Raw genomic sequence first — 27,796 nt, forward strand, 5'->3', positions numbered from 1 at the left:
AAGTAAGATCTGTGCACTGGTATGTTATATGTCTGAAAACAAGATAAATTTCAATCATCAAAGTACCTATTTCTCTCACTTTGTTAATTTACGTATATGAACCCCAGAATCTTCATCTTTATCAGAGTGCCTAAACTGCAATCGAATAACCATAACACCTCAAACTAAATGCCCAAGTGATATTTTTGCTTGGAAAAATAAATACAAATTTGCACATCATAATTACTTTGATAAATTTGATACATTTCCAGTGTTTCATTTTTAGATTCACCAAATGGTGAAGTTGAGAGCCACAGGAATTCTGGCTCATGGCTTTAAAGAGACGAGTGTAGTAGACACAGTATATTATCCAGGGACTTTTTTAAAAATTACATACCTGACCATTTGATTACTCTTGTTGTCTCACAGTAAAAACACCTGCAAGAGCATTCATCTGGCTGTCCCTGAAGTATCTATTATAAACATAGAATTTCTGAAGTGGCAGGTTGTGTTTTTGGCACATTTCTACTACATCCAGATAAATGTCATTTAGTTTCCACATCTTGTATTCAGTCCATCAGTCTGGATAAGGGGGAAAAGTGTGTCTTTGTGTGTTTCCCTACTTTATATAAGGAAATAGAATGTGCCGTATATTAGTACAAGATTGATTCTTCGTAGGTTAGAGAGGGAAACTGTCACAAACAAATTGCTGTATATAAACTTGTCAGAGCAAGCATCTGGAAATAATAGAGATGAAAAGAAAGTACTTGACTGATAGTTATATAAAGATGACAGTGGAAGAGAGTTGTGTATGGAAAAGTGCAAAAGTGGCATAACATTTGCTTGGACTGTGAGAAAGCCTAAGCCAAATGGTTGGATTTAACTCCCATATTACTCAGGAGACCGTAATCTTTACTAGCTCGATGGGCATTAATTAATCTGTGATTAGCTGTTCAATGGCATGCATGCTAATCGGTGGAAAAGTAACAGAGTTTCTGAATATGTGACACAGTAGCCCAGCATGGGAAAGAAATTAAGCCTGGGCATAGATAATAGCTGTGCCTCCCTTCTTCTCCACACAATCACGCATACAAAAGCATCCTCTGTTTTAATAACATGCTTTAATGCTGCTCATTGGGATGGTTTTAAGAGGCATTTAAACAGAAGCAGTTATGTGTTTAGTGTTCATTTACTTTATCATTTTATGTGGAGCTGCTGTGGGAGTTTGTGATACAACATCAAATTAACTATATGCAAGATACCCAGGTCTACAATTCCTTTTTTATTTGTGCAAAGAGCATCATCTTCTGTATCTCTCAGGTGTCTGGGAGAGAGCAGCATTTGTATAAGTAGCTGCTGACTGACATTCAACCCAGCAAAAAGGCAGGTAATGTTGATGGGCGAAGGAAAGCATTTTGCACAACCTCAAAATCACCCACTATCAAAGGCATGTGCCCTATAATCAAGATGGATCCTCTGGACCCTTCCTTGTTGCCAGATGCACAAATAGCTAAAGTTGCTACAAATGTCACTTTCAACCCATAGCTCTCTAGGGAAGAAAAAAGTGCCATTTAACACTAGAAAAGACAAAACTCAAAAAAATGTGCACTTGGGAACAATCCTGCATTGGTAAGAGAATAAACTGATTGATATAATACATCTTTTTCCAACTTTAATTTTTATGAAATTGTTCCAAGTACAGTGATGAGCAAAATCTAAAGTTTATTTGTTTGGTCTTGCAAAATGATGTTGATTACATTAGTTTGTCCCCCAAATCTCAACATTACCTGGTACTTAAATAGCCAGTGTTTTGAGCTTTGTTTAGTGACTGGCAAATTTCCAGTAGAGATGAATTGTAAGGGCTGGTTCTTTTCAGACACAATAGTAAAATGTTCTAACTTCATGAATACTTGTGGAAACATCAGTTTTCAGAGCTGGAAAACTTTCAAAGGGAAAATTGGTGGGTTTGTAATCACCTCTATTATAACAATAACATTTTGGCTAGCAAGCAGAAAGTAAACAAGAAATTGTTGTAAAAAGTTGAATTGTATTACAAAGCTTTGACATACAAGAAGTGTTTAGACTATTTTTCTCTCTTTGGAAACTCTATATTTTGAAATTTAAAGTACACACAGTAATTCCTCATTTAACGCATTTCTGAAAATGTTCGTGCTAAGTGAAAACACCCTATGCGGAGTCAATTTTCCCATTAAAAATAATGGAAAAGGTGGGAGTTGCGATTCAAGTGGTGGTGGCAAAGTTCATTTTTTGTTGGTGTTGGGTCATCAACGTCAACATTAGATAACTAGCACAACAAGGTATCTAGCAACACAAGTCACCGCGGTTTATTAAAACACAAAGATAAACACGTGAGTGAGCGGAGGAGCGCCCTGACCACGCGTATTCAGCTGCTCATACGTATTACTACTGTTTTCACCAACTTCTAATGCTGTGTGAAGTAGTCCGCCACTTGATTATTTTCGAGTTATTTCGGGGACGGTCATGTTATTCAAAAACTCTTCCCTAAAAAAATCATGCTATTGAAAAAACGTGTTAAGCAGGCACATGTTAAACGAGTAATTACTGTATTTTGTTTAAAAAAGATGCTATGACTATTTTTGCTTAAAAATAATAGAAAGTATTCTTCCAGACATCGCTTCTGTATCTTTTGAAAGTAGGTCATCCTGGAACTTAGAGAGGTGATTTTCTTTTACTGATTAATTTGATATTTTTGCTCATCAAATTCAGATTGATATGCGACAGATTGTATTGCATTGCATCTGGTATAATAAGGTGATGAAAATGCTGCGATAAAAATAATGATAATTTACTGCATAGAATAGTCCTATACAAAAAATAATAAAAAGGTAAATATGAAGTAAAGCTGCTTTCTTAAAATAAATTCACATTGTTTTAATTTACTCAAGAGCCATAAAACTTAATAGATAGTATCCAATGGGCCCTAATGTCTTCACAATCTATTTTATTTCTTATTTTACTCATAGTTGTACATGCAGAATTCATTTTTTACTTTCTGACCATTTTTGATACAAAACAGATTTATCGTTCATGTTCATGCTTTATCAGTATACTTTATTGTTATAGGTGAAAAACATTCCTGTGAAAAGACACAATTAGTGGAAGTTATTCAAGCAGGGTTTCTGAAAACAAAAGATGCACTTTTATCATAAAACTTTGCTGAGGCTTGTCTCCTTGAAAGGGAAAAAAATTGAAATACATTATTAATGCTGTGAATTCCTCATGTAGTTCATCTGTAACTACCTTTCAGAGTCAACTGAATCCAATAAAATTATTACTTGCTTAGCATTTAAGATTGGAATTAATATTGTTTTTTTTATTTTGAAATGTGGTGAATTTTACTGCTCACAAGAAGGGGAGAGAGATGGCATTTGCTGTAGCTTCATTTAACACAAGCCACAGTGCCACCCTCCCCATAAAACTCCTGTCTTTGCACTTCAGTTCTGATTTCAAATAATCCTGATATTCAAGCAATAATTCTTTATGTTGGATTCATGGAATGACATAGACAAGAATCACACAAAACAGGACAGCATGGAAAAGTTGCAATCTGCATTGGGGCGAGACTGTTCACATCGATGAAAACACGATTTTTCCAAGTATCCAAGTATTCAAGCAAAGAGACTCTCACGTGTTATAACTTACAGAACAGTCTCTGGTCATTTTCTGACATGGACAAATACTCATGAGATACTAGGTTGAATCCACTAATTTGTTTGTGTGACGACCTAACCTAGAGCATAACTCCGATATGCTGCTTTCCCTACATGTGTCCATGCTCAGTCATCATCACTACAGTTCTCATGTTTGTGGACAGAAAGCTATGTTGGAAGCTAGTAGTGAGATGCTAGCACCCACTCTTGTCTTTTTCTGCAAGGCAAAAGGGATTGAGTAGCCTGGAGCCCTAGATCTGCCTGGGAAGGATTCCCCTGGCACAAGCCTTGTAAGCTCAGCTAGAAAGCTGCCTTCCATGGAGTCCCATGCCTTGATGCATGGGGTCTGATGGGGAAGGATTAATGTTAGGAGAGGTTATATTGTGAGAAAGGGCTATAGGGTTTGCAGGGAATATTGCAGTCCATTCAGGCAGCCCAGGGAAGCTGCCATAATTTAGACAGCTCTAGCCTCCAGATCAGCCCAGGTTAAGGAGGATGTAAGCCACCTTAAATTCCCATTGCCCTTCACCTTACAAACTCTGTGCTGTTTCCTAGGGATGCAGTACAGACTCCCGCTGATGATCCCTACTTAGATTGGTGATCAGACATTCACTTCTAATTGGCTCTAATGAGGAGAACATACTAGTTATGGATGCATTGTGCTGGCCAAACACTTTTCTGTGACTGGTAGGCCGTGGAAAATGTTTTATAGGAAGGCAAGGTCAAGAAGCACAAATCCCTTATTTGGTGTGTGTTGGCTCTCACTGACATGGAATGCTGTAGTACATATGTTTAGAAAGTGGCTCCCAGCAGTTTGCTAAACAGCCATGCTATTCTAGATCTCAAATGTACAGAATAGCAAGCACAATATGAGTAGGAATATTTAACCATTTTAAGAAGAGAGTTTTTGTTGTCCTGCAGTCCAAGTACTAAAATAACATCTCAACCCTCATTTAGATGGGCCATATTTATTTCTTTTAATGTGGCTGGCAGTCTATTTGACATTCTAAAATAATATTGGTTTTTAAGGATAACTTTGAATGAATTGAGACTCTGCCACAGAGCGTGGATGACAGGAGTATGTAGTCTGGATCCCCTACGTGAGAACTGCTGGCACAAACTAAAAATTGCATAGTTCACATCGCTCTGCACAGTGCAGACTGAGCCTTTATTTAACTATATAGCATCAAATATTATATACAACTTTCATAACTGGAAACAACTATTTATAGTAATATTAGGGATTTTTAAAATTTCCCTCTGGGGAAACCTAGATAATATTGTAATTCAGTTAAGCAGCAATAATAAATCCTTTATATTTATTTTACAGATGAAAGAGAAGATGTTCAAAAGAAAACATTCACAAAATGGGTAAATGCTCAGTTTGCTAAGGTAAGAGAATTTCCTGTTGTCTTTTATAAATCGAAGACTGTTTGGGAAATCTGATTGTATATGTACATAGGAGCTCAGTTCCCACAACTGAGCCCAAATTTTCAAGAGAGTTCAGCTGGAGATTGAGCAATTTTAAAAAAATGGCTCCTTCATTTGGTTGCCTAAATTGAAGTTGTTTTTTTTTAATGTCTATTAATATTGAACGATTTCTCTGTAATCTCTCTTCTTTTTCCACTGTTGTCACTGAAAGTTGGAAGGACACAGTTATCCTTATTTCTCCAATTCTTTTCTTCTGTATAATCAAATCGAATTTAAAGCTCAAAAGTTTATTGTGTGCATGTGAATAAATTTCAATTCAGGCTTCCTTCACACTACTGTTACCTCTCTAGACCTGACCTATTAGCCAGTATTCAGCATCTTGTGTGTTATTTCTGTTAGGTGAAGCAATTGATAATCTGAATCAGGTGTGTCTTTATTTCAGTCCAGTTTATTTACAAAGAGTGTACGCAAAATCTTGTTTCCTGAGCACAGTAGCAATCAAACAAGAGACTGTTTCTTTATTCCCCATTCCAAGCCTCTTTCCAGATTGTTGTTCACTCAAAGCATTGTCTGTATTAACTTTTTCTTCAGAGTCTCATTTCAAATACTCTGTGGGGCTTCCTTCCTGCCTTGTCTGTGTGCTTGTGTTTCTAAGGCTTTTTTCCTTCCCCCCCCCCCCTCGCATACAGCTCCATCAAAAACTAACCACACACCCCTGTATTTTCATTCAGGCCTCAGTCAAAACGTATTGGGATGGCTGAATTTTGATCCCAGTCTTGTATAGGGTTTGTTTGGGGTGTGGCTCCTATTTTTTCAGTTATCTGTTGCATAGAGAAGCTTTCATGCATTTTATGTTTATTTTGAATGGAGGGCAGCTTTTACACCCACTGGCATTAGTGAAGTTTTACCTAACCACCCAATACATAATGATACAATTAGTTACAAAACACAGTATAGTCGTTCTAACAATAGATGAGTTAGAACCAAACCACATGATCCAAATGTTCTAGAGCAGTGTTATTATTGTTGTTATTAATATTTTACTATTAACATTACCACCTTTTAGTTATTGGATCAGGTCCCCTAGCTCAGAGGCAGTAATTAATTCTTAAATTCATTAATCAGTAAATGAAGACAGAAAGCCACGTATCACTATTATAAGTTATACAGGCTTCAAGAGCAAGCTATTCTCAGACTTCTGCCCCCTTTCTGACATACAATAGGAGCCTGCACAGGGAATCTGAAGATGTGAGACTTCAGAGGGACAAAAGATATCTAATTCATATTTATTCATGCAGCTTTGAAGTGGGATGCTTGTTATTTTCTATTAGGGATTTTGTCCAAGATGAAGTAATGCCAAAATACCGATGGATTTAAGAGTAGCAAACCTTAATGATCTATTGGCCAGATTCCTAGAATATATAAAGTGTCATAGTTCCATTGATGTTGTCAGAATTATGCTGCTTTACATGAGCTGAGGATCTGGTTTTATATCTCTTGGCTCTGTAGTGATAGAACAAACCAAAGGTTCATATAGCTTGATACACACCTGTCTCAGACATCAAGAGACAGATAAGACAGCACCTTCTGGCTCAGACAAAATTTTCCAATAAATGAAGTGTTAGCCACTTGCTTAACTACTGTACTCTGTAACAAATCATACAATGTGGTTAGCTATGCTTTTCAAAGTGATTAATCTGTTTTGTAAAGTAGTTGCTACTCTTTTTAGTATCTTTGTGGTTTTCTCTTTATTTTTTTCCCTATGCCCGGTAACCTTTATCTTTAAGATAACTCTAATTGTTTGGGTAGCCTATTAAATTGAGACGAGCCTGCTGGAAGGAAAGAAACTGACCTTTTGAGATCAAGCAAGTTGGGAGCAGGAATGAAGCGTTGTCTTGTTCTTTGTCAGAGTCAAAGGAGCCATACGTATTTCTCCAAATTGTGACAAATGGGGACTGGCACAGCTATGATCAGATGGGTGCTAGACTTGTCTGGTGTTGAAAGGGATGTGGAAGTAACATCAATATATTTGAGGCCATGTGGATTTTTTACTGAGAAACTCAATTATTTTTACCTGCACAAATTGATACTTTATGTACAGCTAAAAGTAACATGACTTCTGTCCCCTATGGAAAAGTAATGAGGCACATATTCCTAAGGACACATGTACATCAGACTCTATAAAACCCTGAGAGTCCAGTCCTGGATTCTGGGAAATGCACAAGCTAAGAGATTGGTGGGGGAGGGGAAGAGGCTCAGAACAGAGAGCATGTGGGCAGTGCAGGATTTGGGGCAAGGAGCTAAGCTTAGGGGCTACATGTGTGTAGTGATGAGTGTGGGGGTGCAAGAGTCAAGGTTGGAAGGTATGAGGAGGGGCTCAGGGATGGTGGCTGGAGGTATGGGGAGACTCAGAGCAGGTGGAGGTGGGGTGCAGAAGTCAGGGCAGGGGACTTGAGGCATGGGAGGCTTGGAGAAGGGTGTGTGTAGGCAGTGCAGAGAGCTAAGGGCAGGGGGCTGGGTGTGTGAAGTCAGGGGTTGGGGGCCTTGTAGCCCACATACCAGGTCCTTGTTGCTTTTCTTCTTCCTACTTTCTCTGACTCTCAGGGGTCAAGGGATGGTGCACTGTCTGCTGCATTATTCTCACTCCTGGCTGCCCAGGGGAGGGGCAGAAAGGAAGAATACAGCAAGCTCTGCACTTTCCCTCACTCTCTAGTCAGAGGAAGCAGGAAGAAGAAAAGCAACAAGAGCCCAGTAGGTGCAGCTGCAGCACTCCTCTCAAAAGGCATCAGGAAAGAGGAAACTCAAGGCTAGGACAGTCCCAGATGGTATGGGCACCCTCAGCCAACTATGTTAGCCTGTCTGGATGCCTGCTGCTGAGCACGGAAACTTGCAGGAAGCCCCAGGAGCCAGGCTGGCAGCACACCACCCCTCCCGTTGTAGCTGAGTGCTCCACTCCAGCTTCCGCACACCAACATACTTTCCCTTTGATGAAAGAGGGTCAAAAAAGGGAACCTGAAAGTGATATTGAACAGAGAACCCTGGACAGAATCAGTGGAGCCAGTGGATTCTGCTCAGAGGAACTCTGCCCAGATGTGTGAGCAAAGGAAGAATCAGAAATAGGGTCCATAGTCACAGCCAACATCCTCTACCTGGTCTTACAAATGGTCACTTTGCCTAGGAGGAGGTGGATGAGGAGGTCCCGCAACTTTGTGAGGCCACACATAAGGTGTATGTATATGAGAAAGTGAGGGGAAAAGAGCAGTCATAAACAAAAAAGAGTATCTAGGAGGAGCTGGAATAAGGGTTGCAACCTGGTGTCTTCAAAGTATATGTGCATCAGGGTCTCCCTCATGCTACAAAAGGACAGGCCACAGGGATGGGATGAAACTGCACCAAGTACATGCCCATACTCATGGCTATGTGAAGGAACTTACAACTAATATCCCAAGCCATGGGCCCTGAGAGCCCTGTGTGGGGCAGGCACCCCATCAAAGTAAGCCACTCCTCTCCATGGCAGATGAGAGGGGCCACAATTAGGCTCTTAATGCTTGGAAGGAGCTCTAGAATAAAAGAAACTATGTAAATTGAAAGTAACAGAAGAGAACGCGACTAGAATTGAGGAGGCCTTACTCACAGGTCCATGTTCTAGCTATAATCTGGGGGGGATTTCAGGACATAAATAAATACTTCTTTACAATAAAGGATTAATACACCCATGAGTTCTTTTACTCAATCTTTTTTTTTTAAGTGTGAAGCACTTGTCAGAATAGCAGTACTCTAGAGCACCCCAAAGTCCGAGTTAGTGTCGAGTGGTCAGCAGCAAGTTTCCAGTGGACAACCTTCCTTCTAGGAAGTTGAATGTCTATCTTGTAGCTTGTTGAAATTTCTCTTTTCTTCTCTCCAAACTTCTTCCAACTTCATACTCTAACTAATCTCTTTATAGATTGTTCAAAACAAATAATAGAACTCATAGTAACTCTTAATGTACTAACAATTTCTGGGGCATCAGCAAATAACTCCTAATTTTAGTCATCAGCAAAGAAGCTCCCAGAAAGAAACTTATAGTCTCCCAGATCCAAGGTGAGCTATCTACACTCCCTCTCATTCTCATGAATGTGTCACTTTCCCTACCCTTATCAGAACACTTCAGCTGTGCAGCTGTTTTGTCTGCTTAGTCAGAGGCCAAATTATTCCTGAGGAAATGGCATTCTTGCTTTCTGGTAATAGTGGCTGGGATCACAAAATAGCTGTGGTTATGTCAAGCCTGTTCTCTCATAACACTAACCACCAGACAAACTGCCTTTCTGTGATAAGGCATGAGAGAGTCAACCTAGCGGTTACTGTCATATAACTGACATGATACTTGAGTCATGTCAGCTTTAAAAATGTCGAGCATATTTTCTTTTTAAAAATATTGTTTCATTTAAATGATAGAAAAGAGTTTATCTATGTACATCCTCTAAAGAGATTTGTTATTTAACAAGCTTCTTTTCTGTGTCCATAAGTGAAGCACAGGTGTATGTTGTAGCCTAGTTCTTTACAAATAGTGTACTACAATACAAACTACTTAGAATCATTACAGGAGATATGTTGGTCCTATGCAGAATCGTTATCTTTGAAATCTGAACTTTTTCTACATGGTAAACAACAAATGATGTTTCTCTTCTAATACAGGCTGTGTAATACAAAGAATATTTGTAAGTGTTGTACAGATCTTTATAGTAAACTGATTGAATGTAAGTATAGGGTTTTAATGTCGTCTACAGTGCACAACAATTGGCAAACCTAGCTAGAGACTGCCAGCATGACAAAAAATGCCAGGAAATCAGTCTACTCACATAGGGCAAAAGAAATCAACAAGCATTCACCAGATGTTGAGAATATTTTATTTCCCTTTTTTTGTGATGGAAGGGTATGAAAGAGTGAAGATAGGAGGGGCTGGCATTGTAGGGGTTAAACAAAGCCTTTTGGCAAAGCTCCCCCTGTCCCACTTTACCTGAAGCCAATGCCAGGACTAGAGGGAGTATAAAAGGAAAGAGCATGGCTCAGTTAGGGGCTCATAAGCAAGGAGACAGGAGCTTGGTTCCACAGTTTGCAGGACACAAACCAAATCCCATCCACTTGACCAGCCACAGGAGGGAAGTAAGTGTCCAACCACACCCCTGGGACAAAGGGTGGAACCTGGACTCTTGGGACTACTCCCCAAACTTAAAGAATATATTAATATAGCAGGCTAGAGTTGCTAGGCCAGGGCATCAGCAGCAAGATTACCCTTTTCTGCCAGATAATTCCATAACTAACCACTAGTGCACCCCACCACCAAGGAGACGGGGCCACAAAGGGGCATTTCAAAATAAACAAATACATATCTAATGTCATTGATAAAAAAAGAAGCACACTGAAAGACAAAGCAAATAGCTTAGTTTCATGAGTTTTGTCCATTATAATTCTAGATCATGTTCTGATAACTAATTTTAGATTCTGAATTGTTACTCAATTTTGTGACGTAAGTGGGTTGCATACAAGAACACTAATTTGTTAATGAGTGTTCAACATTTAAACTTCAAATATCTCATTTCAGCAAGAAGAATTTGCTTTCTTTTATAGGCATTTTGATTTCATGGGATTTTAATTGACTGGTGCATTCATACTAGGGCTGGACAAATATTTAGAGTTCATATTTACAGAGGAGCTTATTATACATATTACATGTACTTTTTATCATAATGCAAACACAGCACTTCACTTTCAGTTGGATCATGATTAGAGCTGGTTTTAAAATTCACAAAAAAAATTAATCTGAAAAATTTGGAAGTCATTTTGTTCTTTTTTGAAAGCCTGTTTGGTTTAAAATGTTTATTTAAAAATAGAAGAATTTAAAGTTTCAAGACCATTTCAGTTTTCCTTTACCTCTCTCAGTGATTTTTATTTTCCCCACTCACACACATTTTCTTTTGGCACTGAAAAATTAGAAAGATGAGGGCAAGAAAAAGTCATAGATCAAAGGGAAAAAATCCCCTAAATGTTCATTGTAGAATATATTGAAAAAATGGTGGAAAAAACAGCTATTGTTAAAGAAAAGATATACGTTTGATAAAAAGACAATTTTGTGAAGAGTTATGTTAGTGATTTTTCCAGTACCATTCAGAGGCCTTATTCAGGAGTATGGTCCAATTGTGTAGACAGTATGAAAACAAACATATAGTAAAGCTCTTGTCTTCAAGAGTTCACAGTCTAGCTTAATGACTAGTAGACCCAAACAGGTGATAAATCCTAAACAAGTGGGACAGTGCTCCTGAGATTTTAAAGAACAAGATGGAATGATATTCATGGTTTGAGAGGTGACAACAATAGATGCAATTTTTATTTTTTTAAATTACAGGTTGGACTTCTCTAGTCCAGTACCCTTGAGACCTGACTGGTGCCAAACTAGAGAATATGCCAAATCACAGGAGGTCAATATTGCCTAGCAGCTTTACCAATACTTTCCATTGTTTACTGGGCTCTTAGAAGACATTTAGGGGTAAATTAGAGCTAAATAACAGCACAGAACACTGCGAGCTAGGACTGGTAGCTATAAGTAAAATTTATGGGACCGTGAGAAACTTGGCTTCACTCATGATAAGTGGACATCTGGGTATTGGAGTGAAAGATTGCCTGAGACAATTTGTTCAGAGGTACTTTGATACCCCAGAAGCGGAAAACAGTAGTGACTATATAGTCCTGTATTTTGCTTCAGAAAGACAGACACACCCTGGGGCAAGTAACCAAAGGAGGGATTGTCAGTCTGATTCAGAGGTAATTTTCAGGTGATTCACAAGAAGGTGCTTCAGTGGTGATTAGTGATCCCCATGATAGAAGGATTTCAGAACACACTTAAAATTAAGCATGCTCTTAAGATGACTCAAAGCTTAAAGTCCTTTTTGGTTGAATCCCTAGGTTAGAAGGTATTTAAGAGTATGCATAACCATATTGAGTAGCCCCAGTATGTGAGGCTCCTCATGGCTTATAATTAGATTTTGTGCTCAAGTATCTTGCTAAATTAGAGCCTTTGTCCATTGAACAGATATAGCATGAGCAAAGCCAATGTAAGCTTATCCTGTAAGCTGGACTTCCCTTGTATTATTTTTTCCCTGTCACCTCTCAGTTCAGAAGTGACATTATTTCTATTGCACTTGACAGTCTGTATCATTCTGATCTGTCATGCTCTCACAAAGAGGTCCTTGTCTCCTTATACCAATAAAATAGCATGCATACAAATGGAGCTTCAGCATATAGTTAAATAATAAATAAAGGGTGTAACAATTATGCCCATTATGGTTTTGATGTTGATGAAGTTGACAGCTATCCCCTAAAAACTGACTTCGGGTTATTAGGGGCTTCAGACAATCAGCACTATGTTCCAAGTAGACATGTCACCTTTTAGTCGCTTCCTACATGAATGGAATTTATTCGAACTGTCATTTTGTGGATTTTCTGTTCAGTTGTGTTGTAATTTCAGTAGCAAGAGAAACTCCAGGTATAATAGAATAGGAAAAAATATATGAAGAGGCAGTGTTGTTATATGGTAGCTTCAGCTTTCTTCAGTCAAAAAAGGTTTGGCTTAATGCTAGATAATATTTAATGATCTCTTTATTCCGATAAATTTCATACTTATGTAAAATTCAGCAAGACGTACTCTTAGAAACCAGTGAATTTGTACTATTATTTTTTCATCTCATTTGGCATTGAATTAAAACAAGTCCAATCAATTACATTACACGGTTTATGAAAATTTAATGTAAAACAGAAATGTCATATATACAGTATTTCCACCTTATGTTAAAATTGTTCTTAATTTTCACAGATCACTTGAAAAGTAAGGTGCTAAGCAGATGAAACCAAATTATTGCACTCTATATAAAAAATGGTACAAAGATCAATTAGCACCTAATTCCACTTGAATTAAGTACAGATTTGCATACTGGCCAAAAGGAACCATTTTGCCTGCTGTACACTTTCAACCAGCATTTAGTCTTTCACATTTGTATTAAAATAAAACCCCAATCCTTTTTGCTCTGTGGCTTTCATATAAAATATAAAAGTTAATTTCATTAGTTTCATAAATATTAAAATGTTGATCTAGCAGATTAGTAAAACAGTTACCAGGAAACGTTCTATTACATTCAGAATATATGTAGAAAAGCAGGTTTCTTTTCAGCATATTTTAAAAGCATAAAAATGCTGCACAGTCTTGTGGCAAAAGGGAAATATTGACCTGATTCTTAACCTTGCCTTGATTTCACATCAAGCTTTATTTAAGCTTGAATGCTACCATGGATTAAAATGCAGGTTTAATTCCGTTGCTCTTATTGCAAAAGCAGGGGGCATCAGGGATTCAGAATAGTCTTCAGTCAGTGGTATATTACAAAAATTGTTTGAGCAGGTACTCCTACTTATAGCATGCTCACATTAGGAGCATGCAGCACATGACCTCACTGATGTAACACAGTCTGTTAGAAATGTCTTTGGATAGAGAAGCCCTGTACATTTTTTACTGTAAAATATGGAGATGATGACAATATTTATAGTTTTGACAGAAAGACACAAATAGAGGTGGGGAAAATGGGGACTTTTGATTTAAAATAAATGTTCAATCTTCCAGGCATTCAAATTGTTTCACATTTCTCACCTGTTAGTCCTATTTTTTCCTTTCTTGATTATTAATTCCCCTGATTATTAATCCCACTGAAGACAACTCCAGATTCAGATAAGCACCTGTTTTGGATAACCACTGTTGTGCTTATAAGAAGCACACGGGATCTTTTTCAGAGGGTTAAGCCAACACACTGCATTTATTGACAATATAACAAAGTAACATATGCATTTTTACTCTTTCTCTTACTCTTTCTGATGGAATAGTTACCAGTCTGTTGTTGCTCTGCTCAACCTATTGGCCAGATAGGTTAGGAGCTGGGTCCATGTCAGTCCAGTCTGATGCCCCTCCTGGTCTTGATCTTAGCAGGACAGAACCCGAAGAACCATACAACACACCCCATCTTCTATAGGATTTTCCTCCCATGCAAGTCTATGTGTTTTGCATTGTCAGGCCATAATTAGTCATGCAGCATCACATCAATCTTCCTACAACAATCTTCCTGCTTATTGAGAAGAAGTTGTTTTCACAGTCATCTGATATCAGTATGCTGACGACCCCTCGGGGATGTTGTCTTTCCTGCAAAAGTTGTGATTGGGTCCCTGTCAAGGGGTGCTTTCCTCTAGCTTTGGGGTTCATCAGTCTACCGGAGTAGTCTGTGTCTTTTGAGTTCTTTCAGTTAGTTGATAATTATTTGGTGCTTCTGAGTCCTTAGCCCCCCGCCCCTCTGACCTTCACACTTATCTCTCTTAAAACATTATCTCTCTCATTCACACAAACAATACATTTACAGAATTGCAGCATGAAGCAAAGGGGTATTTCTAAGTCACTTTAACAACAAAATCTTTCAACATTAAACTTCTTTTTATCTACTACAAAGCTTTATCTAACACTAGCATTACTATGTATTACAATATTCCATCCCTTCACTTTAACATGCTAACATCAAACAGAGCTGGAGCTAAGTTAAAGCTACCTGGCCCTGTGTGAGTCCTACATCTTGTATTTAAGTTTAATCCAATCCTTTTACTATAACATACATTTATTATAACTGGCTTATTAGTTACAAAATTCCATTCCAGTGCTATACCAGCACCATGTGATGGTTATCCAAGACAGATGCTTATCTAAATCTTTGGCGTTGTCTTCATTGATCCTGTTTTCTTACAGACCCTCTTCTTCCCAGCAGTTGTCATAACTCTCTTCCAGTTCCCTCAGATGTCTGACAGGCCCCAGGTCCTAGACATTGGATGACCTTTACTTTACTTCATAGCCTCTTCTTTCATTTCACAGGGTGGTCACCAATAAACCATCTTGGTGTGATGCACCCTCCTTCTTCACCCCATCCACTCAGCCTTGCTAGATGACTCATGGAGGAAATGGGCCTATGGCTCTGCTTACTTTTACGTCTCCTCACCTCTATGGAGACATAGACACCTGAGAGAATTCCCTTTGGTCCTTTCACATATTGTCCAAGGGAGAAAGTCCATACTCCTTTCTTTCCCATAGGATATAAGTGTTAGGCACCATCTAACCTGCCCCCCCACACACAAATATTGTTTGGAATTCATATTGGTATCTTTTAGTACATTTTATTTGCCTCTACACATTGTATAGATTGTGATAGATATTTTGGTTAACTGTAAGGTTTACATAACTTTAAAAAAATTGTCTGCTGCAAGCTACTCTTTTCTACAAATGTTCAGAGAAATCTTTGCACAGGTCTGTGTGTGAAACCAGTATTGTAAATCTTCATTGTCAGCAGCACATAGGCTTTATGGGTGCTTCTCATTATGTAGAAACCCAGGCCTTGGCGAGGATAAGATTCTTGCTTTAATTTCTATGCATTTTATTATATTTAATGTGTTGTGTAAGGCGAATCATTCACTGGCATATTTGCTTCAGTCTAATCTTTGCAGAATAACCATTTAACAAAGAGTACCATTTAGATGCATTAAACATACCAAGCAAGATAAACAACACTGCTGTTAGCAATAGCTGGTACTGGCCTTCCAGTTCTAACCGCTTTCAGGGGGATTGAAAATCAATTGAGATCCATTTAGCTCTTTTTACCTCTTCCCTCACAAATCTGGACTAGTTCCGCATGATCTTTTTTCAAGGTCTCATAGATCTTCACTATTCTCTCTAAGACAGCAGATTCATCCAAAGAAAATGGAAAACATGCCCTTTTCTTAGTTGCAATGTGCATAAATGGCTTGTGAGAAAAATATGAAGAACTTTTATTTATCATTACATTATTGTCTAAGTGCACATATCTAGATTTCAAATTTATTAATACAGTATATAAACATTTTGTATTGTCTTGTGATCCAAATTCATTGTAATTAGATAGACCCGTTTCCAAAGACTCCAAAAAGCAAAACTCTGCTAAAATCTTATTTGCCTGTTTATATTTAGTGGGAAGGGAAATACTACATACAGTCTCACTGCTGCAGGGTAGCAATAGTTGTGTGACGATACCTTTATCGTAGCTTACAATATTAGGGTAAAACACCACATGTATATGGTTCAGTGGCAAGAGTTTCTATATATATGATGGAGATAAGGTGTGTGAGGTTATATCTTTTATTGGACCACCTTGTGTTGGTGAGAGAGACAAGCTTTTATTTATTTATTTACTTATTATTTGTTTAAAATATTTTTACCCCGTCTCTTTATTTAAAATATTCAAGGCGGCTTACATGAAGCTCTTGTGCTCTGGGATGATATTATGAGCATCATAGCCAAATACAGCATAGAATAAATTGGATAGCATAAGTAGTTATTGCATATTATAAGGGGGCTTTTCAAGATGGAGTGGCGTATTAACCACTCTACAGCAGGGATTTCAAAATCCCAGCCAGCAGGCCATCCCGGGTTGGAACAGTTGTGTAATCTGCCTTGGGAGTCCCAGACCAAAGGTGGGGAGAGGGGAGGCTCCCAAATCCCAAGCCCTTCCCACCATTGACTCGCCCTCTTTCTCCAAGCGAATGCAGATCCAGGTATTACCCGGGGGGCCCCGGCTATGGATGGCAGCAGCGATTGGCCACCCCTGCATTCCTCACAGCAGTAGGAGCCATGGAGAAGGAGAGTGAGTGCACCCACTAGGTGCAGGGTAATGGCAGGAAGGGGTGAGGATTAGAGGGCTGGGGGCCTGTTCCATGATGCAGTATGCTTCTCTGGCCAAGTGTCTTTGTGTTGTGAAGGTGACTTTTAGTGTGTTAAGAGCTTTCTTCTCATAGCATAATCTGTTGTATCTAAGTGCCTGTCCTCCTCCTGCCCTCAGGTCTTCTTCTCACATTATGTTTAAACGTAACCATGACTAAAGCGGTGACTCTTTCATGGAGGTCATGGAAGTAAAACATTCCATGACCTTCTGGGACCTCCATGACTTCTGCAGTGGGTGGTGCAGCTGACCTCAGGGCTGCTCAGGCTAGCTGCACTGGCTGCTGCTTGGGCGGCCCCAGACAGCTAGTCTCAGGTGCTGCCATGAAGCAGTGGTCCAGGAGTAGGAGCAGTAGCCATTCTCCCCCACTTCCACCAGGAGCAACATTGGGCCACCCCCCTCCACCACAACCAGCAGCAGCGGCAGTGTCTGCCAGAATGCCCACCAGAGCAGCAACATTTACGGGAGTGCCCCCCACCTGCCCCTAAGGTTGAGTTACAGGTATTTGTAGTACCAGTCATGCACAGGTCATGGGCCATGACTTTTTGTTTTTTAACTGTGATGTGTCTATGTGTGTTACTAAAAATACCTGTGACTAAATCAAAATCTTAACCATGACCAAATTCTCTGCACAAAACAATCACGTTTCCAACCCTGTGTACATGTTTGAGCAGGCCCTCTGATGGGTGGGTGGCAGGGGCAGAAGAAGTAACTGCCATGGGGTCCAGCAGTTCAAAACAGCGCTATTGCGACAGTGGAGTGGCTGCAGTGGTTCTGGGTGCCGTGAGGGTTGGTTGGAGGAGGGTGGGGGAGATGGCATGTTGCACTGAGGGCTGGTGGCATTGAGGGCTGGCTGTCCCCAGCCCTGTGCCTTCTGGGAGTGCAGAGCTGCTCTCACCCTCTTGCCCGTGGGCTCAGTAAATCTGTCAGCTGTCTTGTATTTGAGGCTGTATTTGTGGTATAAAAAATAGGATGCCATTTGAGTGTGCTGACATTTGGGATGTTGTGAATGGTTTAAAAATCTCTTATTTTTTTATTTCAATGCAGGATAGATAGAATAGATTAGATTACATTACATTAATTATAAGGTTTTCAGTACCAAATACCTTTTCATTAAAACCTGCTTATGGGAGATTATGAAACTATTTCCTGATTATAATGCTACTTTCTAGTTCCAGTTGAGTAGCATTTTGTTTCCATTTATTTTTAATGAAGCTTATTATAGGAAGTTGCATTTCAAATATAATACATTTTTTGAATTTGATACTATCACATACAAAATCCCTTAAAGTCTCAGAGGGTATGTCTACACTGCCACCCTAGTTTGAACTAGGGTGGCTAATGTAGGCATTTGAACTTGCAAATGAAGCCCGGGATTTAAATATCCCGGGCTTTATTTGCATGTTCCCGGGCGCCGCCATTTTTAAATGCCCCGTAGTTCGAACTCCATGCCCGCAGCTACATGCGGCACGGGCTAGGTAGTTCAAATTAAAGCTCCTAATTTGAACTACCGTTACTCGTCCTCCTCATTATGCTGAATATGGTATGTGAATGAGGGAACACAAGAAATAGAGAAACCTATAGATGTCTAAAATGATGGACTGTGATTGGTGAGAGTTATGGCTGAGAAGATAAAGCAATAGCTCTAGAAAGCAATAGTTCTAGAAAGGGAAGCTTACAAAGCTGACAATTCTAAAGCAAAAAATTTAAAAAACAAGGAATCGTCCTGCAGCACCTTAGAGACTAACAAAAAATGTATGTGGTATCATGAGCACAACCCACTTCTTCAGTTGCTCTCCCTTTTTCAAACTCACTTTGTTGCTGTAGAAGTTATTGGCCTATTGCAAACCAGCCTTGATTTTCTTGAGCACTCATATTACATCTAAAGTGATATTGGAAATACACATTTTCTTCATGTTCAAATGCTGGTACCAATTCGGGATGTTAATGGTTAACCAGTTAACTATATTACCCTTATAGAATAACAGGTGGACCAACCTCCCCCTGCCTCCCCACCTGCCACCCGCTTGCAGTGAGCCTGGCCTGGCTGGAACAGCACACTGCAGGTTCCTGTTTCATGTTTAATTCATTAACTGATTACATGGGATTTTATATTCCTAATAATAATGGGCCTTTTAAATTACAAATACTGTATGTGAGAAAATTATAAACACCTGTTGAAACTTTCCCTTCACCAAAAAAAAGCCCTACGCAAAGGCCAGCATTGAAAGCAGACAGTATTTTCCTTACAGAAATCGGTAAAAAGGGTTCCAATCTCTAAGAAGCTGTTCAGGGAGGGAAGGTACGTGAGGTAATATCTTTTGTTGACCAACTTCTGTTATTGAGAGAACAAGCTTTCAAGCTACATAGAGACTTGAAGAGTTCTTTGTAGCTCGAAAACTATTCTCTTTCACCAACAGGAGTTGATCCACTAAAAGATACTACCTCACCCATCTTGTCTCTGATATCATGGGACCAACCCACAGTTACAACAACACAAAATGCAATCTGTTCAAGAGACAGATGGCAGCTCTCTTGGTTGTATTTCACAATACAAATAATAAATCTCAATGTCAAATGTAATTAACAGCTAATTCTACTGTTTAGGAGCAAGACAGAGTCTGATTGAAAAAAAAACCCCACATACTGAGTACTTCCTTTTATTTATTCTTCAGGAAGTTTCTAAGGGTATACACTTGCCCCCTAGTTTGATCTAGGGAAGCTAATGAGGGTGACTGAAATTACAAATGAAGCACGGGACTTAAATATTTTCCACTTCATTAGCATGTTCCTGGCTGGTCGCCATTTTAGAAACTGACTAGCTCGAAGTAACTGCCTGCTTCTACACATGGCAGTGAAACGGGATTCCAAATTAAATCCCTAAATCAAATTAGCTGGTAAACCTCATTGCAGGAGGAATAACAGCTAATTCGATTTAGGGCTTTATTTTGGAATCCCGTTTCACTGCCATGTGTAGACGCGGGCAGTTACTTCAGGCTAGTCAGTTTCTAAAATGGCGACCACCAGGGAACATGCTATTGAAGCGCGGGATATTTAAATCCCATGTTTCATTTGCAATTTTGGTTGCCCTATATCGAACTAGGGGGCTAGTGTAGACATACTCTAAGGGTATGTCTACACTACCCTCCTAGTTCGAACTAGCGGGGTAATGTAGGCATACCACACTTGCAAATGAAGCTGGGATTTGAATTTCCCGGGCTTCATTTGCATAAGCGGGGAGCTGCCATTTTTAAAACCCCGCTGGTTCGAACCCTGTGCAGCGCGGCTACACGGGGCTTGAACTAGGTAGTTCGGACTAGGATTCCTATTCCGAACTACCTGTACACCTCGCGGAAGCCTAGTCCGAACTACCTAATTCGAGCCCCGTGTAGCTGCGCTGCACGGGGTTTGAACCAGCGGGGTTTTAAAAATGGCGGCTCCCCGCTTATGCAAATGAAGCCCGGGAAATTCAAATCCTGGGCTTCATTTGCAAGTGCGGTATGCCTACATTACCCTCCTAGTTCGAACTAGGAGGGTAGTGTAGACATACCCTAAGGGATTAATGCCTCAGGGAACAATCTACCTCTAACTTTGAGCACCACACAGGGAAAACTATGAGTTCTCAGAATTCCCACTGCATTGGATCTTAACTGAGCACAAGCAACCAGCAAGTTTTATTTTTTTTTACTAAGATGGGGAAAGGGAGTTAACATTAAAAGAGTTTTGCTTTATTCCTGTCTCCGACTTTTACTCTCTCTTCATAAACAAAAGGGCTACGTCTACACTGGCCCCTAATTCCGGAAAAGTCATGCAAAGCAGGTAAGTCAGAATAGGGAAATCCGCGGGGAAAAGCTGGAAAAAAGTGTCTAGACTGGTGCGATCTTCCGGAATAAAGCCCTTTTCCGGAGGATCTCTTATTCCTACTTGAAAGGGCTTTATTCCGGAGGATCGCGCCAGTCTAGACGTTTTTTCCGGCTTTTCCCCAAGCCAGAAAAAAAGCGGCGGACATGTTTATTTAAATCCACGGGGATATTTAAATCCCCCGCAGATTTCCCTATTCTGACTTACCTGCTTTGCATGACTTTTCCGGAATTAGGGGCCAGTGTAGACGTAGCCAAGGAGATTTGAGAAAATCAGATGAACATGTAAAAAGGGGGGGGGGAGGCTTGATATTCCATGAAATTACCAGCAATACTTTTAATAGTAAAATTCTTTCCATAGATGTTAATCATGTATCTCTAAATTACAAGAACACTTAGAATGGCTTTTTTTTGAGGAGGGGGGGGTGTCTTTTCATTTAACTGACATATCCTATCTTCTTCAAATTAGCGTGGCTACTTAAGCCTATATACCAGTTAGCTATTTTTAGTTCTTTGGTTGTCTTCTGTTTCTGGAGAATTAAGCTTTTAGCAATTAAATTTCCTCATTAATTTTTTTCCTGTTATAATGATGTGCTGTACATACTTTAAGTGTCCAACAACAATGATTCTTGGAACACTGTGTGTATCCATGTTTATAATCTTATTTTTTTTTATTATTCCTTTTCAGAATAAGATTATTAGAGGATAATTTCCAATTGGGGAAAATAGATAGATAGGATGTTGGGAGGAGGGAAGGCAAGGGGAAATTGGTAGGGTGTATGTGTATGTGTGAATGTTTATGTGCATAAATTCCACTTCAGGTATAGGACTGGTAGGTTCCAAATACTTTATGCTGAGGACAAATTTAGACTCAAGTTTTAGCTGATGTGTGATCAGTGAGTCCCAGTGCGATATCAGGAGAGTTGGATTCTATCTCTGCCAAGTCAGTGCCTTTCATTTGAGCCTTTGTATTCCCTCCCACTGCATGCCAGTTCTGCCTGTTTACTTGTATACTCATTAGTATTGTTATTAGTATCATGGTCAAGAAATGCCTAGTGGTCACAACCAAGGTCTTATACCAAGGGTCTCAAACTACCAACCTGCAGGTCATCCCCAGCTGGAGCAGTTGTGCAATTTGGCAGGTTGAGGAAGTGGGGGGGAGGGGTTGGAGCTGTCCATTCCTGTCTCCCCAAGCCCTGCCCCTTCCTCACATGATTCCACCCTCTCCCCCATGGCACCCCATCCCCTGAGAAATATGACCTTGGGGATTACTGGGGAGGGCCTGCCATGGGGTGGCAGTAGTGGTTGCTCTCCCCACCAAGGTCAGGGCTACATTGTACTAGTCACCGTATTAACACAATGAGAAACAATCTCCACTCTAAGTACTAATGAGTATAAGGCAGGGGTTTCAAATTCTGAGGCTGCTATTTGACTTGATAGTTTGTAATCAAGCAAGTTTTTAATCATATTAATTTATTTCTCACTAAACACTATAGCAAATAAATTATATTTAGATTTTATACATTATCTAGCACATCTCTAATAACATTAGGAATGGGCTTGTGAGAATATTCCATAATGTTTATATGCTTACCCTTTCCAGCCACAAAAACAAATCTACAGGCAAAATCTCTAGCTGCTGGTGGTTCACATTTTTATGAACACTGGTTAGATTATTCAGAAATCTCAAATGTTTGATGGTCAAGTATGCCATGCCTGAATAACTGCTGATAAAGCAAATTAACTCTATTGAGGGGTTAAGGACAAATTCCCATCTCTTGTAAGGTGATTGTCTGAATTGATTTCAGATGAGGTAAACTCACTCACCAGTGGTGTATTTGGCCCATTATTTAACTTGCTCTTCATACTTTACTAAAGTTAGTGCTCTCTGTGCTCTACTCACTCCTTGTGCTCTTTTCAATTTATGATCACAACTGTGTGCCAAACACATTATTCTTTTTATAATAACCCGATGACCTACATATTAATTTTCTTTATATAGGAGGATAGGATTGCATGAGTCCTCGTAATTTATATGAAGTACATTTCCTAAAAGTCCCATAAGTAGCGCCTGGTATTTATAATGGTTTCCCCCCACACATACCTTTAATGGTTAAGAATACTTACTTTTATGTGTAGGAATAACTACATGAGGAATAATAAAGATTAATTAAATAACGCTACAGTTATCGATCACTTAAAGCAATAAATTATTGAGCACTAAGAGTAATTGTAATTTCATTTTTAACAATGCCTCCTACCTGACATGTCACTTTAAAACTTAGAAAAGTATTGGGAGTTGAATGTTTGTTTCTGATTTGCAAAATAATTAAAAATTATACTTGCCGGACAAATAATTAATAACATGCTTTGCAAAGTGCTGAATCACACATTAGTAAATAGCTCATGATAATAATATTGCTCTGTATGAGCGTATTGCACAGCTATATAAACAAAGAGAAAAATAGAGCCTTTAAGTACAGTTCTTACAGACACATATCTGCTCCACAATTTTGATGGCCTTCTTTTAGCGAATAGTTCTTTATCCCATTGTCTTAATGATACTTTATGTTACAGTTCCTGCCAGACTCTTAATAATTAGTGTGCATCTTGTCAAGTCCAACCAGCCATCTTCAATTACAGATTTAGGCATAAATTCTGCCATCATATGCATGCTTAGGAGGAATATTTATGTGTGTAAAATTCAGCATGTACCTGTTAATAGGATTGAGGTCTCATTGTACACCATTTACCAGACAGTATTTCATTTAGTGGAATTACTCTTCTTTTGTGATTCCTTATCAAGATTGCACTTTGGTTTCTTTGGCAAGAGAGGAATTTTCCTCCTATATTTTTTACATATTGTGAACCAATATTTTGAGAAGAGTGAATCATTATTAAAGTGACAGATATGGTATATTGGAATTCCCTGTGGGATAGCTTTTACTAGTGAATTAGTATTTTCTTGATTAGGTTATAAAATGAAACTTCAGGTACCTTTAGACAGATGTATAAATGATCAGATCTAGAGGTATGCAGACACTGATATGGAAAGCCATTATGTGTCAATTGGGCTATTTCTGAAGATGAAGATTTCTTTATCTGCCTGGACTGGCTTCAAAATAAAACCCCTTGGATCTTAACATGTTAAATGCAAAAGTCAAAGAAGGAAGACTATTGTGTCTCAGATTTGGCCATCAAAACTGATGTCTGAAAAATTGAATCTAATCATGAAAGTACAGAAAGTCAGAACCTTAATAAAGCATTTATGAGAGGTAAACAATAAAAAAGGAATAGCAAAGCTTCAGGTTGCCTTTGACATTTGCCCTGATAAGGCTGTGCAAATATAATCTTTCTGCTAGTATAATATCCTATGTATGTGTCAGGTTTATAGAGAAAGCTGTGCTTTAGATCCTTTGTAGTCCCTCTTGAGTGCTCACATTTGGGGACAGGTTTAGCTTTATTTATCCCTCTCTGGGTGGGTCCATATGCTCCAACCACTCAGACTGGATATCTGGGCTGCAGTCCAATGTTTACCAAATGTGCCAACCTTTACAGTAGTTTGTAACTACTTTTCTTCCAGGAATTTGTGACAGTGGCTGATTGATAAAGCAAGAAAGGCTTTATCATGGGCCTTACCTACTCTGTAAACCTTCCCTTACAAGCTTTCACGAGTTACACTTAACCCCAGTACTTCCATCTCTGGGTTGGGAGAAAAAACTGCTTGCTTCAGTTTCTATGCTTTGCCTGCATAATTAGATCTACGCAAGTGCTGTTTTCCAAGTAATAATGGCTCCCGCTTTACACCTTACCGGTCACCTTAGATTTAAGCCTGTGCAGCAAAGCACACAGGTAAGTAAACGTGCTTACATTGGACTATATATGACTTTTATAAAAACAAAGAAAAGGTATTTCCCGCATTTTCCACAACATTGGTCATGAGTGTTCAAAAGATACTCTAACTAACTCAGAATTTGCTTTTGGATGAAAATAAATCAAGATCCCGGGGAGGGGAGGGGGAAAAGTGAAACAGATCACAGCCATGAGTACTGCAATAAACCATCATGTTTCAATGCCAGATAATCAAAAAAATCCCTTCACTCACATATAGCTCACTTTTGATTACAAGTCAAGAGAATAATAATTTGCTGATAAAACTGGAATCCTCCCATCTATACACATATTGTATTATTCCAATACAATAGTATTTATTTATAAAGAAGTCATATATTTATATAGTAGCAGAGATAAAATCATTTGATATTGAGTCATCAGAGATTTTAGGGAATATTTGGATGATAGTTCAATCTCTGAATTATTTTATTTGTCGGTTTCTACTGGCATCTATTACTAAAACATGTGGAAACCTTGCCTAGTTCAAGTTGTTAGGCCCCAGACAATAAAATCCTCTCCACACAGACTGAAACTAAACCTAAATTGCAAATTAACTTATAGATTAATCCAAACGTTAACTAAATAAATGCATTTTAGTTAGATATGTGTGTAAGTATGTAGTGATATGCAGCATATGGCATCCATAACATTACTGACGCTAATGACATGAACAGCAGTTAGTGATTATCAAGAAGGTGGTCTGATATATCCATATAATATACTGAACTTGTGCCGAAAATATCAGCTTTAACCAACAGCAGAATCAATCTGAGGTTATTCTAGTGTGATATATGGTCACACGCCAACACTGAGTAGTTGAACTTGACAGCATGAAAATAGGCAATACCACAGGGCTACGTCTACGCTTCATGCTTGTTGCACAAGAATGGCCATTCTCTTGCAAAAACTTGTGGAGTGTCTAAACTGCACATGAGTTCATGCACAAGTAAATTTACACTAAAGTGTCAGAACAGAGGGCTTCTTGCACAAGAGTTATTCCTCTCTTCATGAGGAATAAGCCCTATTGCGCAAGAAGGCAGTGTGGATGGGCAACAGGGTTTTCTTGTACAAGAAGACCCTATGGCTAAAATGGCCATCAGAGCTTTCTTGCTCAAGAGAGCATCCACACTGCCATGGACGCTCTTGCGCAAAAGCACATGGCAGTGCCAACGCGCTCTTGCGCAAGATATTTTGCGCAAGAACTCTTGCACAAAACAATTCTTGCACAAGAAGCCTGCAGTGTAGATGTAGCCCAGATGTCTAGAGATGAATGCAAATGGGATTTCAAGCCTCTCTTGGGAATATTTGAACCCCTTCCCAAAATAGGAGTGTTATAGCAATGGAATCGTATAACTATTGGCATTAAAATCAAACTTCATTAAAAATCTCTCCCCCACCCAGCTTTATTAACAAACAACGATTGGCCTAATATTTTTAGGGTCAGGTTCTCTAGTCATCCTGCATCTCATTTGCACTGTTCAGATAAAATGAATGCACCAAAACTGAGCTGCAAATTCCCAGCAGAGAATATTTTGTTGGGTTGAACCTCCCTGTAAGTGTGTCTATAGTAATTGGGCCCTCCCATCAGGATAGCGGCAGGTCAAAAATAGAAGAGGGGTATATGGGAGTTCTGCTACAGCAGTCTCTCCTGGTGTGGGGTTTATTGAGGAATTAACATACCAATGGTTCAATTTAGACCTTTCCAGCAGTAGTTGTAAGTTATATCACAGGAATGATCAGCAGTGAGAACTGGTTACTATAGCCAGCTCCCTTGATGTCCAGTGCAGGGAAAAATCTGGTCCATCATATTTAGTTAAATGTTCAAAAAGAATAGTTTAAGAGATCATTGTGGTTTATGCTCAAAACAGCATTGAAGCTCCATTGTGCTAAGTGCTATACAAGTACAGAGATAGACGTAATTCCTGTCCCCAGGAGTTTAAAAACTAAATTAATGCAAGACACAACAATCCTTGTAATATAAAAAGATGGAAGTAGGGAGGGACAAGAAGAGTAGCAGTGTAGCACATCTACTCAATGTGCGGCAGCAGTCAACAATAAGACTATAAATATAATGCCACTACATAAATTCATAGTATGCCCACAGCTTGAATACTTTATGTAGTTCTGTCCACTCCAGCTCATAAAAGATGTATTAGAATTGGGCAAAGGTTCAGAGAAGGGTAACAAAAAATAATTAGTTGTATGGGACTGCCTCCATAGGAAGAGAAATTGAAAAGACTGGGACTAGACAGTAAAGAAAAAGATAACTATGAGGCTATGTCTTTACTGCAGTCTTCTTGCACAATAACTTTTTGTGCAAGAGTTCCTGCGCAAAAAGCTCTTGCACAAGAGCGCATCCACACTGCCATGTGCTTTTCTGCAAGAGATGTGCTTTTGCTCAAGAGTGTCCATGGCAGTGTGGACTCTCTCTTGATCAAGAAAGCTCTTATGGCCATTTTAGCCATAGGGGTTTCTTGCACAAGAAACCCCTGTTGCCTGTCCATACATGCCTTTTTGTGAAAAGAGCCCTTTGTTCTTATGATTTACTGTACTTTTTCTTGCGCAAGAACGCGTTGTAGTGTGGATGCTCCACACATTTTTGTACAAAATGGCTGTTTATGCACAAAAACTCTGCAGGATAAACGTAGCCTGAGGGAATGTAAAAGAGGACAATAATGTTATAAATGATGTGGAGAAAATTAGTAAGGAAGTGTTATTTCTTCCCTCACGTAATTTCACAAACCACTAAAATTAATAGGCTTTAAGCAATTATAAGGAAGTACTTCTTTATGCAATGTTCAATCATTCCGTGGAACTCATTGCCATGAACTGTTGTGAAGATTAAAAAAAAACCTGCTAAAAAAATTTAGATAAGTTCATGGAGATAGGTTCATCAATGGCTATTAGCACAGATGGTCAGAGATGCAGCCTCTTGCTCTGGGCGGCACTAAAACATGAATTGTCAGAATCTGGGAGTAGACAAGGGATGGATCACTTGACATTGCTCTATTCTGTTAATTCCTTCTGACGCTCCTAACACAGGCCACTGTCAGAAGGCAGAATGCTGGGCTAGATGTACTGCTTCATGTTCTAACACATATTGACATATTTCTGACTTTTGGAATCCCTTTCAGCTTTT

The 27,796-nt window shown here is 39.1% G+C and overlaps 1 protein-coding gene across 12 annotated transcripts in view; it reads left to right on the plus strand.

Moving 5' to 3' along the window:
• DMD (dystrophin) overlaps nucleotides 1–27,796 on the plus strand; it is a 2,135,104-nt gene that overhangs the window by 416,628 nt on the left and 1,690,680 nt on the right. For all 12 annotated transcript variants that reach the window (XM_075916549.2, XM_089775838.1, XM_075916586.2 and 9 more), the window contains one exon: nucleotides 5,002–5,063. In XM_075916549.2, the coding sequence (XP_075772664.2) occupies nucleotides 5,002–5,063 (62 nt within the window). Of the gene's footprint in view, nucleotides 1–5,001; nucleotides 5,064–27,796 lie in introns of those variants that run through there.

The sequence above is a fragment of the Pelodiscus sinensis genome, chromosome 1, assembly GCF_052426305.1.
Source record: "Pelodiscus sinensis isolate ZL-2025 chromosome 1, ASM5242630v1, whole genome shotgun sequence".
In the NCBI taxonomy this organism is placed as follows: domain Eukaryota; kingdom Metazoa; phylum Chordata; order Testudines; family Trionychidae; genus Pelodiscus; species Pelodiscus sinensis.